Source organism: Equus quagga, chromosome 7 (genome assembly GCF_021613505.1).
Source record: "Equus quagga isolate Etosha38 chromosome 7, UCLA_HA_Equagga_1.0, whole genome shotgun sequence".
Taxonomy (NCBI): domain Eukaryota; kingdom Metazoa; phylum Chordata; class Mammalia; order Perissodactyla; family Equidae; genus Equus; species Equus quagga.
In genome coordinates, this window is record NC_060273.1 from 20,559,794 (window position 1) to 20,579,658 (window position 19,865).

General features: G+C 42.3%; 1 protein-coding gene across 1 annotated transcript in view; it reads left to right on the forward strand.

Annotated features, from left to right (window-relative positions):
• Positions 1–9,981: 9,981 nt before the first annotated feature.
• Positions 9,982–19,865, forward strand: part of C7H16orf82 (chromosome 7 C16orf82 homolog) — a 114,732-nt gene continuing 104,848 nt past the window's right edge. The window contains exon 1 of the mRNA XM_046666447.1: positions 9,982–10,035. Within this exon, the coding sequence (XP_046522403.1) occupies positions 9,982–10,035 (54 nt within the window). The remainder of the gene's footprint in view (positions 10,036–19,865) is intronic.

Consider the following 19,865-nt stretch of genomic DNA (forward strand, 5'->3'; position numbering starts at 1 on the left):
CAAGTGCCAATCTTTAAGAAAAAAAACCCTGGAAACAACCAAATGTCCATCAGCAGACGGGTGGATAAACAAACTGTGGTACACTCGTACAATGGAATGCTTCTCAGCAATAAAAAGGAGTGAGTTACTGATACAGGATACAACTTGGATAAATCCTAAAGCAATTATTTTGAGTAAAAGAAGGCAGATGCAAAAGATACCTGTTGTATTATTTCGTTAGTATTAAATTCTAAAAAATGAACAGCAATCTATAGCAACAGAAAGCAGATGAGTGGCTGCCTGCGGATGGGAGCCGCGGCGGGCAAGGAGGGGCAGGAGGGAGAATGACAAAGAGCACGAAGGAAGCTTTGTGGATAACGGACATGTCCTTTGTCTTAGTTGGGGTGATGGTTACATGGCTCTTTACATATGTCAAAACTTATCAAATTTTACACTTTAAATACGCGCAACTACTAAATATCAATTATACTTCAACAAAGCTGTCTCTTAAAGTAGCACAAATATGGGATAGAAGCAGAAATGGAGGCATACTTGTTGTCAACTCTAAGGAAAATGCTGCTTAAATTTCACCATTGTGTATTTTTGCTCTTAGATTTTGATAGATGATGCTTTTGAATGAAAAACATTACATCACACACTCTTCTTTTTGAAACCACTTTGTTGAGGTGTGATTGACATATAAGAAGCTGTCTATAGTTAATGTACGCGGCTCAGTGAGTTTGCGGGTAAGTACACATCCGTGAAACCATCACGACCCAGCTACCAATACTGTATTGTATACCTAAAATTTGCTAAGGGGGTAGACCTTTGTTAAGTATTCTTACCACAAAATCATAACAATAAAGAGGGCAGGAGGAAACTTTGAGAGGTAAGGGATAGGTCACGCTCTTCTCGATAAAATTCTTTCTGCTCCCCATTTTTTCCTATTGGATATTTTAGCCTTTCGGTGCAAACTAGGGATTTCCTGTGCTTAACCTTGAAACTGAAAACCGTTTTAAGCGCTACTGAAAGAAATTTCAGGAAGAAGAAGGAAATGTTTCTTCATGCCCCAAAGGGGTGCAGAAAAACACCAGACAGTACTCCCGTATCATAAGGCTGCTTCCAAAGGGAGATGGTGAGAATAGTAACAAATGCCTCAGTCTCACTCTCCTAGCGAGTGTGGAGGACAACGTGTGCATGAATAACCCCCTTTTGTTTCCTGTTACAGTGAAGCCATACGTGGCAATAGTCACACAGAGGAGTCTTAGGTCACCCAGTCATCAGATATCGCTGCCACGCCTGTGACATATAACCTGTAGCCCTGCAATTTCTCCAGCTCCTGGCGAGTGTTCCTGCTTAACAGTTTGCTGCGCTTGCAAATCTTAGGAAGTTTCCATGTGATGCAACAGAAGAGCCTTGGAATTCCCTTCTCCGTGCACAGAACCGTAGAACAAGAAAGGCCGTGACTGCAGATCTCCTCATCCAGCCCAAGGATTTGAGAGGCTCTTCTCATTGAAGTAACAGCACGTATTCGTCAAGTTCAGGAACTTTCTTCTGTTCTCACTTGCTAAAAGTTTTTTTTAATCACGACTATTTCTGGAATTTTATTAAATACATTTTGCTGAATTTATTAGGAGGATCATATGGTTTTCTGTCTTTAATCTCGTAATACAGTGAACTACATTAATTAGATTTTCAATTGGTAAACTTTTTACATTGCTGGAAAAATCCCTACTTGGCCGTGACGGATTTTTAAGACAAGTTGCTGGATTTTGTTTGCTGACATTTCGTTTAACATTTCTGTTCATAAGTATAATTTGAATGTTACTTACCTTTACTGTACGTCACATTTCACTCTACCATCCTTGTATGATTCTCATTTCTAATGGAACCTCCTACTACATTGGAGAACTGCCCTTTTTTTCTTTTCTGCGTTAAATAGAAATTCTTCCTTAAATGTTTGATAAAACACACTTAGGTTTTGGGATCTTCTTTTCTAAGAGACAAATTTAAGGCATAATTTTATCCCTGCTTGGCTGCATCTCATGAGTTTTGATATGAAAGATTTCATTTGTCATTCAACTAAACATATTTTCTAGTTTCCACTGTGATTATTTTTTGATATGTGAATTATCTACACAGATATTGTTGACTTCTAAACTACATAATTTTTTCTGGATTTCTAATTCTATGGTATTGTGGGTCAAGGATGTAGTGTTTATTGGTATTTATTTAGATTTGTTATATGGTTGGACCATAGTTAGTTTTTGTAAACGTTCCACGAGTTTTGGAGAAGAACTTTTATATTTTCTAACTATAACCTGCAAAATTCTATATACGCCCATTAGCTCAACACTTGCTAGTTTTGTTATTTGAATTTTCATAGCATCATAATATTTTGTCTGCTTCACTTATCAATTACTTAGAGAGGTGTGTGAAACTCCCCCATTCTGACTGCAGATTTGTATGCTTACTTTTGTAATTTTGTCAATACCTACTTTACATGTTTTGAATCTACTTAAGCTATACAAGTCCAGAAGTGTTATTTCTTCCTGATAAATCACTCTTAGCCTCATTCTGTATCAACTCTTTTTATCATTAATAATGATTTTCTTTTTTAAAAATTCATCTATATTAATATAAAGATGCAAGATTTCTTTTGATTAGTATATATTTTTTAATTGATATTACAAAATAGGGGTCAGCAAACTACAGACTGAGGGCCAAATCTCGCTACTATGTGCTTTTATAAATAAAGTTTTATTGGAACACGGACACACTCACTCATGTACATATTGTCTATGGCTACTTCAGGCTACAACAGCAGAGCTGAGTAGTTGCAACAGAGACTTTGTGGCTGGCAAATCCCTAAACTATGTATTACGTGGCTCTTTACAGAAAAAGTTTCTTGACCGCTAAGATACAATATGCCCAATAGACCCAAATGAATGTTTATAACACATGGGTGAGACAGGAAGCAATGCCATGGACCACTGTGTACCCAACACCCAGTTTAAGAAACAGAACATCACTGGCATCTTTGAAGTTATCCGTAGGTCCTGAGTTGAACTGGGTCCTTCTGCCTCAGATTGAGCCCCCTCCTGCTTCTCATTTGTGCTTATCATTACACTGTTTTTCTTTATAATTCTACCATGTTTGTATCCATAAACAGCATAATGTTTAATTTTCCATGGGTTTTGAAATCTAAATAAATGGAATCATAGTGTATTATTCATTGACAATTTGCTTTTCTCATTCAGTTTATTATGTTTCTGAGAGTCATCCTTGTGGTGGCGCACAGCTATAGTTCATTTTCACTGCTGTTTAAAATCCAATCATAGGTACCCAAATGCATTTTTCCATGCCAAAGCTGATAAGTATTTCCAGTCCTTCTATTATTAAAAAATGTTGCTATGTACCTTCCTATATATAGACAAGCATTTCTCCAGGTTCTATACCCAGAGTGTCGAGGAATTGACTGGCCATAGGTATGATGATCTTCACCTTTACCAAAGACAGCCAAGTTGCTTTCCAAAGTGGTTACAAATTTATCCTCCCACCAGAAATGTACCAGATTTGCCATCATGCCATAGCCTCACCAAAATTTGATATTGTCCCCTTTTTTGGCCAAGTAGGTGATATGATATGAAATCCCATGGTTGTTTTAATTTTTATTTAATATTAATGAAGTTGACCATCTTTTCATATGTTTAGTAGCATTTATATTTCCACATCTGCGACAGCCTTTACAAATTGCTTGTCCATTATTCAATGTCATTGTTTGTCTTATTGATGTCTAGAAGTTCTCTATTTTGCTGGATACTAATCTTTTACCAGTTTTGTTGTTGCAAATATCTTCTCCCACGTAGTGGCTTGTATTTCAACTCCCTTTTTGTTGTTGTGTATTTTTGACAGGAATTTTTTTATGCAGTCAAATTTATTCACCTATCCCTTTATGATTTGTACTTCCTGTGTATTGTTTTTAAAATATTGTTCCCTGGTGCACAGTCATAAATATATACTCCAATATTGTCTTATAAAAGATTTTATGTTTGTCTTTTACGTAAATCTTTAATCCTCCTGGACCTGACTTTTGTGTACAGGGCGAGGCAGAGAAACAACTACCTGGCCATCTCTATGTCACAGGTCTTAATTGGGAGAGCTTCATCATGATTGTCACTAATATAGCTTTCTATGAGCCCTTAATAGGAGGTAAGGCAAGTTTCCTCTTATTTTTCTTCTTTATGGGAATCTTGTTCTTAGCCCTTTACTCTTTCATAAAATTTAGTATTAGCATCAAGTTCCACAAAGAAAAAAATCCTTTTGGAATCTTAATGAGAATAGCATTGACTCTTTAGATCAGCTCAGGAAGAACTGACGGCTTTATGAAATGGAGTCTTCTTATCCAGGAAAATAAAATATCCTTTTATGTTTCCTTTAACTTCTCTCAATAACATTTTATAATTTTTTGCTTAAAGGTTTCTTACAAATCTTTAGATTTAGATGGCTTTATATGTACTATTATAAATGGTATAAATTTTATTACACTTTCTACCTACTGATGGCTGGTGACTACAAATGCAATTTATTTTTTGGATATCAAATTTTTGTGCAAGAGTTGTGCTAAATTCTTGTATTAATTCTAATAATTTATCTATAGGTTGTTTTGTGTTTTCTATAGAAATAATTCTATCATCTGGGACTATGAAGTCTTTCTCTTCATCTCTAGCTGTAGGGCTTTTCTTTCTTTTCTCACGTTACTGTGCTGGCTGGCACTTCCGGTACAATGTTAAAGAGAAGTAGTAAAAATAGATACCACTTTCCTGTTCCTGATCTTAAAAGGAACGCTTTCTTCAATTTTCTATCAAATGCAATGTTTGTTAGAGGATTTTTGCATCAGTCTAAAGGAAATCCTCTTCTATTCTTCTTTTGCTATGAAATTTTGTCAGCTTTTTCTACTTATGTTGAAATGATTACAAGCTATTTCTCCTTTAATCTGTTAATGGGATGAATTACATTAATCCACTTTCTTTTTTTTTCTTTTTTTTTTTTCTGTTTTATCTACCCAAATTCCCCCGGTACATAGTTGTATATCTTAGTTGCAGGTCCTTCCACTTGTGGCATGTGGGATGCCGCCTCAGCGTGGCCTGATGAGTGGTGCCATGTCCGCACCCAGGATTCGAACCCGCGAAACCCCGGGCCGCCGCAGCGGAGACCGAGAACTTAACCACTCGGCCACGGGGGCCAGCCTCTAATTGACTTTCTAATGTGATCCAAACGCCCACCCCTAGAACAAACCCAAACTGGACCTTAGGTGTTATCTGTTTAATGTATTCCTGGGTTCTTTTTTGGTAAAACTTTGTTTGGGCTTTTTCCATCTATGTTCATAAATGAGATTAGCCTGAAACCTTCCTTTCTTATACTGTCATTTTGAGCTTTTGGTACCAATGATACCGACCCTGATATCAGTTTCCCCACATTAAACCCAGCATATATGGGGTTGAAACCAAAACACTCATTCCCTGCTTACTCTCTGGCTTCCTGGCTCCAGAATCCACTATCCTCCATGGAGACAGAGACCGTCAAGGACAAGCACCTGGACTATCTCCTCCTGCAAAGAGATACGGGCTGGTGGGAAAGCTGCTGACCAGCAAGGTCATGAGCTCCCTCCTCTCTGCAAGTGTCTCAAGGCCAAATACAGGCTGGTAGGAAAGCTCCGACCAGCAAGGCCATATGCTCCCCCTCCCCTACCTAAAACCCCAAATAAAAACCCTTCCTTTTAGCTTTTCAGGGAGTTTGGGATTTCAGTGTTAGCTGCCCTCTCTCCTTGCTCAGCGCTGTGCAAAAATAAAATTCCTACTTTCTTCCACCACACCCGGTGTCAGAGATTGGCTTGCTGCGCAACGGGTGAGCGAACTCACTTCAGGTTCGGTAACACCAATGTTTTATCTCATAAACTGAGTAGGGAATATTCCCTCTTCTTCCATAGCCAATAAAAATTTCCAGAGAAGAAAAATCTGAGACTGGTGTTTTATTTTCTCTGCTTGAGTATACTCAGTATAAATGTGAATCTCAAAGATCTGCGAGGAACAGCAGGCTTGTGGTCATGAAGACACACAGGGATGTTTTCTACCCAAAGATCAGGCAGAAACAGACAGATTTCCTGTCTTATCCTTTTACTGGCCGGTGGATGTTTTCCTATTCCCTCTTTCTCAGAGGACGCAACCTTTTCAAAGGTTCTATTTTTTTGTGGGTGGAGTCTCAGTTCCAATACCGCACATCGTGTGGCTAAAAATCTTGTCTCTTCTCCTCAGTGGATATTAAAATCCACTTCCCCATGTAGCTCAGATTGACACACTACCAACGTTGGGCGCATCGCCCACCTGCATGCTTATTCTTCTAGTTTTCAGTCCATTAAGGACGCCCTTTCTTCTTTGCAAACTCATTTATCCATTTAATATTGTAACTAAATATTCTCGGTATTTTTCTAGATATTTCAAGAGGGAGCGTTTTTAGGTTTCTAAACAGCCACATTGTCAGTACAAGTACTCCCTCAGTGACTCTTTACAATAAACTGATGATCAGAGGTTATCATCCCAAAGAGGTCAATACCTTACCCAAGGTCATGCAGTTGGTAAACATCAGAACCAAGATTTGAACCAAAGTATGCCTTGAGCTAAAGTCTGTGTTTCTAACCACAACTCCAGATTTCCATCTTTCATGAGTTGCTTCTAATCCAAGATGACCCATTCTTTACCCATTTACCAGGAAACTGTGGAAGGGCCACAATTCTGTAATGCCGTCCCAACTCTAATCACAGATGTGACCCAAGGAGGAAATTCTTTTCTTTCTTAATCCTTATACCAAGGAATCTAGTCTCCTTACTCATTAACTGGTTAAAAAATAATTTTTAAGAAGGCTAACTTTACACAACAAGCAAAATTAATAGACAAAATACAAACCAGAACATAAAATTGCAACAAATAAGACAAAGTGCTAACATTCAATATATAAATTACTCATAAAAATCAATAATGTAAAAACCAGCCTAATGGGAAAATAAACAAAACAGGCAGAAAACTCACAAAAGAAAAAATATGAATGGGCAACCTCAGTACTAATTTTTTTAAATGTAATAGACAAATGTAAGATCTAAATCTGTCAAACTCCTGGAAGAAAACATAAGAGTAAATCTTCCTGCCTTTGAGCTAGGTAACAATTTCTTAGCCATGACACCAAAAGCACACGAAACCAAAAAAAGAGAGAGAGAAATTGGACATCGTAAAAATCTAAAACTTTGTGCTGCAAAGGGTATCATCAAGAAAGTGAAAAGACAATTCACAATTTGAGGGAAAGTACTTGCATTTGTACTTATCATGTATGTGATAAGGAATTTGTATCCAAAACAGAATGAACACTTACAACTCAAAAATAAAAAGACAAATGACCCAATTTAAAAATGGGCAAAAGATCTAAAAGGATTCTCCAAAGAAGACATACAAATGGCCAACAAACACGCAGAATTATGCTCAGTGTTGTCAGTCATCAGGTAAATACAGATCAAAACAAGAATGGGATGCCTCTCCATACTCACTAGAATGGCTGAACCAAAGGACATACAATAAGTGTTGGTGAGGGTTTGGAGAAATAAGAACCCTCATTCACTGTTGACAGGAATGCAAAATAGTGCAATTGCTTTGGAAAACAGTCTAATAGTTCTTCGAAAAGTTAAAGCTATAGAATTACCATATGACCCAGCAATTCTGCTCCTAGGTATATACCTAAGGAAATGAAAACATATAACCACGTAAGAATCTGTATATGAAAATTCATGACAGTGTTATTCGGAATAGCCAAAAAGTGGAAACAACCCAAATGTCCATCAATTAATGAATGGATAAACAAAATGTAGTATATGAAAGTGATGGGATATTACTCAGTCATAAAAAAGGAATGAAGTACTGATATGTGCTACAACATGGATGAAACCTTGAAATGGTAGTGAAAAAAAGTCACCAAAGACCATCTATTGTATGATTCCAGAACATATATGAAATGGAATTTATATGAAATGTTCAGAATAGGCAAATATAGAAATACAAAAAATGGATTAATGTTTGTCTTGTGAGGAAGGGAGAAGCTGAGGAGTGACTCTAACAGATGCGGCGTTTCTTTTTGTAGGGAGGAAAATATTCTAAAATTAAATTACAGCGATGGTTACACAGCCTTGTCAATATACTAAAAACATTGAATGGTACGTGTTAAATGGGTGAATTATATGGTATGTGAATTATATCTCGATAAAGCTATTTATAAAAAGAAGCAAAGAAAAATGGGACATTTTCCTTTGGCTATCAAGTTGACAACAGTTTTCTTGTTTTTCGGTTTTCCGTTTTTTTACAAAATGATGCTAATACCATGCCTTGACAAGGGTGCAGAAAATAGGTGCTAGTTGAAGTGAAAATTGATGCATATTTTCTGGAAGACAGTTTTAAACTTATATCAAAATCCTGAAAATATGAACAGCCTTTACTCTAGCAATCCTCCTCTAGGAAATACAGCCTGAGGAAGGATCTGGAGATACATGCAAAGCTTTATATATCACCATGCTAATTGCATTGTTATTTTTAATAGCAAAACGAGCAAGCTAGAGACACCCTAAATATCCAACAATGGGGAAATAAAGCCATTAGTATATTAATACATGAAAAAATACTATTCATCCATTAAAAATCATCTTGTAAAAGGCAATAGCAAGGAGAAATCACCATAATGTTTCATAATAAGGGAAAGAGAAGGCTACAAAGTAATATGCAGAGAATAATTCTAATATGGTAGAAAAATTACTGAAAATACATACTTTAAAATATTAATGGTTATTTTCTTAATGTGACGGGATAATGGAAGATCATTTTTATTTTCTTCTTTGTTCTGTATTGCTCTAATTTTCCATAGAAAACATGTACTGGGCTTTTAATGACAGGGGAGGTGGAATGTTAAGGAGTTCTGGATTTCCTGCTTTCCTGGCCCATTCCCCTAAAACGTGGTGATTGATGGGTTGTGAGATTTGAAAGTCAAGGACCCCTGAGTTAGATAATTTCTGAAGTGTGTTCCGTTCCTAAGACTACGCCTCTGCTATTCTATGCTTAGGCTATTTCTTTTTACAACCCACTGAAGAAGTTCTCAGAGACAGATTCTCCCCCTTTTCTTGCAGACTCTGCGTCCCCCACTTCCAGAGAGAGAGAAGTTGCCGTCTTGAAAAATAAGGCTATCTGCAGTCTGGGAGCGGGACGCCGTGAGACGAGGCAAAGAAACCCTGCGGAGACCTGGAAACGATTTTTCTCTCCCCAAATATAATTAATCAATTATGTCCAAAGAAGTGGAATCAATATTTTTATAAATGAGATGTTCCTGCGCCAAGAAGGGATTGTTGTGGTGGTCACATAATCTTTCGCCTGCTAATCCAATGTAAATTATGGGCTTTTGAGCTGATGTCTGTGATATTTGCTAACCGAACTTTTCTCCACTTTGGCACTCTGATCACGACTTTCCAGTTCTCTCGCCCAACCCCTGGCAGATGCAATGTGCCGGGGGTCTCTTAATCAGCAATACACCACTAATAACAAAACCTTGTATTCACTGACTGCTCTCTTCTCGCAGGCCTTTGTGATATTGTTGCATTGATCTTCCCAGCGTCCTCTAGGACACAGGGAAATGATGTGCGACTGGGGACACTGGCACAGCTTAGATAAATTGCAGCTTGACTGAATCCTTTTAATGCAAGAAACATTTATTAAGTGCCTACTATGCACCACAACTACTTCAGGCACTGGAGCTACAAAGATAAATCTCAGAGTCACTGCCCTCCGGGGCTCACAAGTAAATGGAGGAGACAGGCACAGAAATAAGTAGCCGCATTACATCATTAGAGGCTCCGAGTTGTGGAGCACAGCACGGCATTATGGGAGCACAGAGGAAGAACAATGAACTCTTCCTACAGCGATGAGGATCAGTTCCCCCGAAATTCGTAAGCGTGAGGAACTGCTCAGCAAGCAGGTATGGGTAAGAAGGTGTTCTGGCAAAAGAAGGGAGACTGAGAAAAAGAAGATCACATTCAAGGAATGAGATGAGAGAAGATTGCACAGAGGTCAGCCAGGCCAGGGCAGGGCAGGCTTCATTCATGTGCTCTTTTTGTGGACATCTGTTGTTACATACACTGCAGCCATCCTCCTTCCAATTTGGTCCTCCAGCTTGTCTGTGGGTCTCCACCCTCCCCGTCTCCCAAATGGTGAGGCTGGTGACACCACTCCCATCATAACTTCAGCGGTTGCTAGGTAACGTGGACCACTTGATCCTGGTCACAGCGATTGTTTCAAGGACAAGCACATGACCCAGGTCAGTCCTGGAGAAGTAAATTCTGGGATTTTTGGTAAATGCTTGGAAAAAAGGCACTGTATCTATGTCAATTATATCTCACTAAAACTGAAAAAAAAATTAAATAAAAACATATAAAATGAAAACAGAAAAGAGAAAGGCACTCTCTTTCAGCTGTGGTCCCTAGGCTGGTAGATTAAAAAACCAAAGCTTTCCAGCATCCAGGGAAAGGCTACCCAAGCAGGAAGCCAATGCAGAGAAAAGTGAGGCCAGAAAGGGGACAGAAAGATAACCCTAATGACATCATTTCATGAACCAAAAAATCCTCTTTTTCCTTCAACCTATTTGATTGTTATTTTGTAATTACTGCTGTAAGAGTATTAGTGAACTGATACACCATTCCAGTATTTTGGGAGTTAAACCTGTAGAAAACAAGGCAAGTTATGGTTAAAGAGGGCCTTTGGGATGACTCCAGATGGGGAAACTGAGCTTAGTGTTAAGAAGGTGTTAACGGAGGTGTTAAGAAGCTTACCCCAAAGCACACGTAAGTTAGTTGCAGGGCCTGGAAAGAATCAGGTCTTGTGACTTGGGGATAAGTGCTCTTTGCTTTACAGCACTGCGTCCAGGAGGATTGATAATGACAAAAGCAGCAACAGTATCCCCTGACACCACGTGCCAGGCAGTGTTATAAGCCCTTTACTCGTGTTAACTCATTTGATCCCTGAACTACTCCATCAGGTGGGACTTATTCAGAGAAGTAAGGAATTTGGGGAACATTTCCAACCATTTGAGCTCACCGTATGAAAGAGCAAGCTGGGATAAGGGTAGGGGTAAATTCAAGCTCAATCCAGGATGTTCTGGGGTCATCGAGGGAGAAGGAGCCTGGAGGGCAACGCTGTGGTTCAGGTGATCAGAGTCTCAAGTCTATTAGAGACTTAAGAGTCACACTGTGGGAGCAAAACTCCCCACAAGGCATTTACAGCTATCAGAAATGGGGTCCATGGAGAAGATCAGGGCTCCAACCAAAGGATTTGGGCTTAAGTCCTACTTAAAGAAACCAAGGCAGAAATGTAGTCCAGGGGCTGGCACTAACATGCGATCTTAGCTGCCGTCAACACATGGCCAAGGGTGAGGTTAAGTGCTGATGCCCTGGCCCAGCCCCCAGAGACAACCTTGCTCACCCACTGCAGTGCATTATGAGAGCCCCTAGGAGCCCCACATGCATCCAGCTTTAATGTTGATCAAGCTGCCCACCCTTCCGCCAGCAGCTTCTTCTCCTCGATTAAACCTTCACAGGTTATCATAACAACCTCTTTTGCCACCCTGCTCCATACCTCTTGACTGAAAACACATTCTAAATTCCTATTTTTGATACTTCAATATTATCCTTCAGATAGGACTTAGATATCTGCCCACTTTTCCTGTGATGGCAAATAAGTGTATCTCCTATAACTTCTGAAAGAGTGGAAGAATCAATGAATATGTACATGAACCTCCATGGTGCTTACCAAGGGCCTGATACATAGTGAGTCCTCAGAATGTGTGCCATCTTGAATAACTTACTGGATAGAGTGGGTGGGTGGATGGATGGATGGATGGATGGAAGTATAAATGGATGGATGGATAGATGGATGAGTAGTTAGATGGAAGCATAAATGTATGGATAGATGAAAGACAACCATCATTGGCTTGTTTTACTCTCTAAGATATCTGGCATAGTGTACCCTTTTCTTCCCCAAGAAATACAGTCTATCCTCATGGAGTTTACAGACCAGCAAGAGAGAGAGAGACATTAAGTAAATGATTACCCCAATAAGTAATTGATTTCAGCTGGGTAGGTGCTACAAGGACCTTCGAGGTGCTAGGGAAACATATAAAATAGTAGTCTGGGAAGTCAGGTAATATCTCCGCAAGGAAAAGGCTAAAGAAATAGAAGTGCAAAGGTCAGAGGCACGAAGGAGCACAGCTCAACAGACTAAATGGGAGAACAAAACATAGCAAGAGCAGAGTGAACAAAGCTTAAACGTCAAGAGAAGACACTGGAAAGGTGAATAGCATGCAAGGTCATGAAACAATTTTAATGTTAGATTAAGGATTTTAGACTTACTCCTGCCTGCGACAGTGAGCAATTGAAGGGTCTGGCATGATCAGACCATGAGTGTGCCATCTGAATAGTAAAAATGTTGAGAGACCTGGGTACGAGGTGCTGCCATTCATTGCCTCTGACAAGGTGAGCAAAGAAGGCAGATTTTTGTGTTCTATTTTCATCAGCCTCACAGTGTGGAGGTTTGGCCAAGGCGTGGCTGTTGATGTAATCTCAGTCCTTCCTTTAAGTAAACAGCTGTGCTCGTGTTTGGAAGAACCTTGTTCCCATTCTCCTCAACATCCACCAAGGCACAGGGATCTGTCAGGAATTATCAGCAATGCCGTGAAACGGTGCCATCCTCCTTGTTACATCCTACAGGTTTCTGCATAGCTCTGTTGAGTAGATTGACAGGTGTGTTTAAGGTTTCAAGGACTGAGATGTCCTCGCCGTAATAGAAGCTGTAGTTTATCGAGTGCTTACTCTATGCTTGGCACTTGCCAAAAGCTTTACAGGTGTTGTCTCATTTAATCCTCCCAACATCCCTATGACAACATTTGACATGTAACCCAATTTATAGACGAGGAAATTGCAGTTGAGAAATGCCATGCCACTTATGCATAGCCACACAGTAAGTGGTGGAGCCAGAATGCAAACGCAGGTCTGTCCTAAAAACTTATTCTCTTTCCACTAAACTACAGTGTCTGTGAATGGCCTTCCTCTCGCGACTTAAACGCTGGTCAAGAGGAGCAATTCTACCAGCCACTGTTTTTGCCAGACATTGGGTTCAGAGAGCTGTTCATTAATACAAGAAAACATATGTCCATGGGAATGGCCCCCAGGTTTCTAAGGAGGCCCTTCCACTATAGGCCTAACCTGAAGTCTTTTGGACTAATCATATATTCACCCTGGACTCTACCCCTTCCTTTGTTGGGTCCCACCATTTATTTGGCTGTGGTGTTTAACCAAGCCATAGATTCCCTATGCATACTTACCCCTACTTGGACACAGAGCCTTCTGCCGCAGTAAAGATCTAATATCAGACACCAGTGCTTATCCAAAATAATTCTCACTCACAGACAGATGAGTGAGTGCCTTCCTTGTATCCACCGCTCCCATCTTCATATGAATGGCTAGGACCTGCCCTACTCTATGTCCAAGTGAAAAAGGTCTTCAGGAGAGCTAGCCTCACCCACAGGAAGTGAGCTAACCTGGACATCTTCTCTCAAAACCAACTAGTTAATATAGCGTAGACCACATCTGAGCTTGTCCTGTTTCTATATCAGTCTGATCTGGTACCCAGAGAAGTGGCCTTCTGCTCCTACTACCCCACCACAGGAGTGCTGCAGAGTGGAAAGGACCCACATCTGTCCTCCTTGAGCTCAACTACCAGCTCCGCCACTTATCAGTGAAATGACCTGACACCACCTTACTTTAGTCCTTTTAAGTGAGGATGTAAGATAGAACTTTCCAGGTCTGGCCCCGTGGGCGAGTGGTTAAATTCATGCGCTCCGCTGCAGGCGGCCCAGTGTTTCGTTGGTTCGAATCCTGGGCGCGGACATGGCACTGCTCATCAAACCACGCTGAGGCAGCGTCCCACGTGCCACAGCTAGAAGGACCCACAACGAAGAATATACAACTATGTACTGAGGGGCTTTGGGGAGGAAAAGGAAAAAATAAAAAAATCTTTAAAAAAAAAATAAGATAGAACTTTCCCATATTCATCCATTTGTGGCTCACGAGGTAAGTAGAAAAGTTAACATAATCCCTGTTTCAAAGATCTATAAAATAAGGCTGAGTATGTGAAAGTTTCATCTAACTACCTCTACTTCCATTCTCAGCCTACAAAGTGCCCTTAGAGCTCATCTGTTCTCCAACAGCATTGATTGCTCTTTCTACCCTGAGGAAACCTGCAGAAGACATTGCTGTTTGCTTGTCCAGCATCCACACAGCATATCCTCCCTCCCCACCTCCTAAAAGATTTTGTTAAAAGCTCACCTTTTGCACGTGAATCCACGGGACCCTTGGGAAGCTGACCTCATCCCCAGCTCCAGGAATGAAGTCTAATTCATTCTCAGCCAACCAATTTACACGTACCCATGGTGACTGTGGACACATGCCTTGAAGTCACTAACAGACAGAAGGGAATGGCTGCAATTGTAATTGGGAGAGAGGTTTTGCTCTCTTCTGCTAGATATGAATAGGGAAGTATGTGGCCCGTGTGGCAACTGGAAGCCGTAAGATGAACCTTAAACGGTGGAGAGCAGAGAACAGAAACAGTAAGAATTTGTGTCTCTAATGATGTCATTGAGCTCCTGGACCAATCCACTCTGGCACCCACCCTACCTGGGGAATTACTGTTTCATGAGATAAGAAATCTCCTTATTGTTTGTGCCAGTTAGCATTGTTTTGTCCATTACTTGGAGCTGTAAGCATCTTACCGATGCTTCTCAAAGTTTCTCTCTAGCCCAGAACTGCCCCGAGTTCCAGTCTCTCCGTATTGGATCATTCCTCTCAGCATCAGACATGTTGAAATAGCTCTTGTGTTAACAGAAACGACCTAGGCTGCAGTTCTCAGCTTCCTACAGGAAAACTCCTTGCAAAGTGCCATCTGTACTCATCGTTTCTACCTCCTAACTCATTCTCTTCTGCTTCCTAGCTACTCATCTCAGGCTTCTCTCACCACCTCCGTCTTGCCACATCCCTGATTCCGCTGCTCAGCGAGGTTTGACCAGCCACCCCTCCTTCTCACAATTCCTTCTTCACCGCGCTGCTAGGACATCATTCTCCTGAACTTTCACCCTGCCCCACACCTTCATCTTCTTTGCTGGCCTTGCCTCCTGCTCCCGGATGTCACACACCAGAAAACCCCGGGATTTGCTTCTCAGACCTCTGCTCTAGCTACGCTCGCTCCCGAGGTGATGTCACCAAACCCTGGGTCTTTAAATCTACAGCTGTTGGTTCCTCCCTCCACTCTGAGGTCCAGACTTCTAGACACAATCGCTTGCTCGTCTCTGCATGGATGTTCACACTAACAGGACCAGAAGGGAGCCTGATTGGATTCCCCAAACCTACTTGTCTGGCAGATTTCCCACCTCAGTCAACGGCCCCTTCACTCTGTTGTTCGGGCAAAAAAGCCAAGACTCCTCCTGGACTCCTCTCTTTCCTTCACCCCCCACGCACAATACAACAGTAAGTCTCGTTGGCTCTACATTCGGGATCTGCCTGCTTCCTGTCGCCCCCACTGCTGCCTCCAAATCGCCAGCAAGAGTCTCCTAACCAGAATCCCTGCTTCCACTCTCCTCTATCCTGCGTTCTCCCGCCAGCAGCCAGAGTCACCTTTTAAAGAGGCAAAAGCTACTAGTATCACCCCTTTATTAAACCATCAATGACTATGCATCACACTCAGAACAGAGCCCATGGCCAGGGTGCTCACTCGGTGCCCTGGTCTCTGCACCCCCCCCCCCCCCAGTCCCGCAGCGCCACGGCCTGCCTCACTTTCACCATGCTGCCACAAGGGCCCTCCTGTTGTCACTCCAAGTTCCTTTCCATCTCAGTTCCCTATGCCTTGAATCCTCCTTCCCCAGATTGGCATGGCTGGCTCCCTCCCTTCATGCAAGTCTCAACTCAAATGTCACCTCCTTAACAATAGCTTAGCCAACTCCAGCCCACCCCTCATTCTCCATCCCCTTACTCTGTCGTAGTTTCCTTCCTAGCACTTACTACTCCCTGACATTGTGTTATAATTCGCTTGTTGATTATGTAGAGATGCCGCTAGAGTGGGAGTTCCATGAGACAAAGACTATCTGTCAGCAGCCTTGTTACCCACAACAGAACTAAGCACACGGTCCACACTCTATAATTGTGATTGAATGAAGGAACTGATAAATCATTGACTTATTAAGAAGAATCTCCACTTAGATGATGCATCCCACATGTAATGCAAATTTAAGATGTCCTAAACTCAACTCTCCAACTCACCCCCTTAATGCTCTGCCCACAGCCCCTAGGTCCCTTTACTGGCTTTGACGCCATCCTCCTGTGGCTTCCACTCCCAACAGCCAGCATCTGCTTTGCTTTGTTGGAGGGCTACGGAGGGCGCTTTTCCTGTATGGGCACAGGGTCACAGAAGTGCCTAGGGATTTATGTCCCCACTGGGGGCATTCTTTAACAATGAGTGATAGGTGCCGGATCATAAAGACCCTGGGTCTTGCACCCACGATGGGGACTACCCTTAGGGGAGACCTACACTGTCTCCAGGGCTCCCCTCAGATCTGAGCCACAGTTGCCCGGATTTTGCTCCTTATCCCACCACTGCTTGGTCTCCTTCCTGCTTTCGCACTTCCCTACCAATTTTTCCTGGGATCACTTCCTAATAAAACACTTCATGAATCCTTCTCTCAGAAGCAGCCTCTGTTTCCCAAACCTGTTCCCCCATCTCCCCATCTCAGGGAGGGAACCTCTGCACGTTCAATGATCCAAGCACAGACCCAAACCCATCCTGCTCTCTGCTCTCTCTAACTCTACCCAACAGGCCCCCCTTGTCCTGACCACGGTCAGCTTTAGCCTGCGTTTCTCCATCCCAGCTTCCACTGCCCCCCAGGCTGGCCCCAAACATGTTCCTGGCTGATGGAAGCCTGATGGTTGTAGGAATGCAAATATTCTGCAGGCTGCTCTTTCTTACCTCGCTGACCAGAGCAATGGCAACGTGGCATTGAAAAGGTCCACAAGATCATGGCCATGAGACGACCTCCTCCCTGCCTCCTTACAAGGCTTCACACCAACGAGTCTGCTTACGGTCCCTTGCAGCTTACGGTCATCTGTATTTTATTATAACCGATTCCCCCTTTTCCTGAGGAGAACCTATCGACTCTCTACATCACCCAGGCACTGTGCGAGGCCCTGGAGGAATGACGGGGAGAGGCCTGGCTCTGGACTTCAGGAAGCTCATTGTTTAGGGAAGCAGACAGACCTGCCTGGTAAGCATCCCAGGGCACTGTGGACAGGGTGCTTTAGGAACACAGAATTAGCCCGAGCAGCTGGTTCCGGGGACTCTGCACGAGCCCGAGCTGTGTCACGTCCATCTTTAAATCCCTAGCACAGTCCTAGCACACAGTAGGCTCCTAAGAAATGCATGGATTTTTGCCTGGTGAGTCAAGTAGAAGTGCTTTCCTAAGGGACATTTCTGCTGGGCTTTGAAAAATGAGATAGAAGGAAAAGAGTTTGCCGGGCAGATGTCAGAGTATGTGCAAGGGCATACTCTTTGGGGGAAGATGAAAGAATGCGGTGTTTTAAAGAAAGAGAAAAATGCACAGAATATTTGGAGACTCAGATGCGTAATAAAGAGTAGCTGAGATGGGTGGGAACCAATGGTGAGGGAATGTAAATACAAACTTCATGAGTCTGGACTGGATCTTAAGGCAAGAGGGAGCCATGGAAAGTTTCTGAGCTCCACCGCTGGTCAGGAGCCCGGGGAAGCCCAGAGTCTGTACCAGTCTCCCATCATATAAATGACCTCTTGAAAACTCCACTGTTTGCTCATATTTTTAACGTAAATATCTGTCACTCTAGTTCTGCGCAGGTACTGTTCTGATGACACCAAATCTTGCATTCTTACAAGTCCATCACGTGAGGCCGTTACCAAGGCTGGCCATCACTAAGTCATCATTTGGCCAACTCTACTCCAAATGCACAGGAAATAGCTTCTACTATCAGATCAGACCAAACTACGATACTCAGCGTTGGAGATGGGCTTGTGCTTCTGTGTGTGCATTTATGTATGCATGTGGCTGTGCACTTGGGTCTGTGTGTGAGTCCAAGAATGGGTTTGGGGTGTCTGAGTGCACACGTGTGTGACTTTGCATGTGTGTGCATTTGCCTGGGTGTGTTGCACTTTTGAATGTATGTGCGTGCTTGTGCATAAATGTTAGTATGTGTGTGATTGCCCATGAATGTGTTATGGATGAACATGTTTGTGTGTGCATGTGCCCATGTGGAGGCATGTCTGTTCACTCCACACGTGGCGTGCACATCTTCAACCTGGCACATTTTGTTTGCGAAGTGCCCAAAGCCTGCCTTCTGCCAGAGCCAGCCCCAACCCTTGCTGCTGCACGGTTCCCCGTCACCCATTAACACAGTCTGCATCGCTTACGCCGGTGGCAACAAGCCTCTGTAGAGAGTGTTAAATATCGCAACTGTTTATTGCTTAATATTTTTCATGCTAATGGCAGGCTAATTCACAGAGATTCGGGGCAGTGTATAAAACACCTTCTGCTGATGCTCATTTCACGCCAAGGAAGGACTTGGCAACCAGCAGCCCTGCCCAGGGCCTCTTTGACTCAGTATGCAATGCCACCCTGGCCCCCATTTGGTTTTCCCTGAATAAATGTGCAGCCAAGCTGATTGCCCAGCAAACAGCAATATTTGCGTTTCTCTGCTGAGTGGGTGGTAGGAAAAGAGAAGCTGGAGCTACACCCCGTGGGGTCGGTGTACTTAGCTCTTGAGAAAACAATTTTAGGAAGGGAAAAAGGAGGTGGTACCGGAAAAGAACCTGGACATGACCGAGACCAAATCATGTCCGTGTTTTGATTGGCCATAAGCCAGTCCCATGGCCATGGCAAAAGCCTGCTGACCATCGCCGGGAAAAGCATGTGCCTCTCACATAGGGACCCGCCAGCAGCCACCATTTATTTTCTGGGCATTTACGATTTGCCAGCAGTACACCAAGCTTTGCACAAGAATTTTCTCACTTAATCCTTAATAACAACTCTTTCAGGCAGATAGCCATGTCTCCACTTCACTGATAAAGAACCTGGAGTTCAGAAAGTTGAAATGACACTAGCGGTCGGGGCCAATCAGCTAGTAGGTGACAAAATTAGGAGCCAAGCCCTGGGCCTTCTAAGTCCACATCCCAAGCCCATTCTAATATTCTGCACTGCCACGATTGCACATTTCAGACCAAATAGATCCCATATATGTGTTTTCTTTGACCCACAGAGTGTTTCTCTTAGTTTTTCATTAGTTGCCAATATTTTAAAATTGGAAGGTTACTTATAAAAATCAAGAGTTCCACTCTTTCTTTAAAAATAGAATTATCTGCTGACCCTGAGCTCCCATTCCTGCTTGGTAACTATTGGCTGGAGCAGTTTCAGCTGCCTCTTCTAAATGGTACGTGAGTGCCTCCGTGTGCCACACTCCTCACCACTCTCTATTACCATACCCCCTGCTCTCATAACTTATTTATATTACTGATCCAGCACCTGCCCAACCTTTTCAGTCTTTTCTGCTTAAGGAAATTTCTCTTTGTTTTTCCAGGAAGGAGGTGAATCTGAGAAATGATTTCTGTAGGTTAACGTTGTTGAGCATTTGCTTGTGGACTGATCTATGGTGAGGCCAACACTTCCAACAAGACAGGTAATACACACCAGGA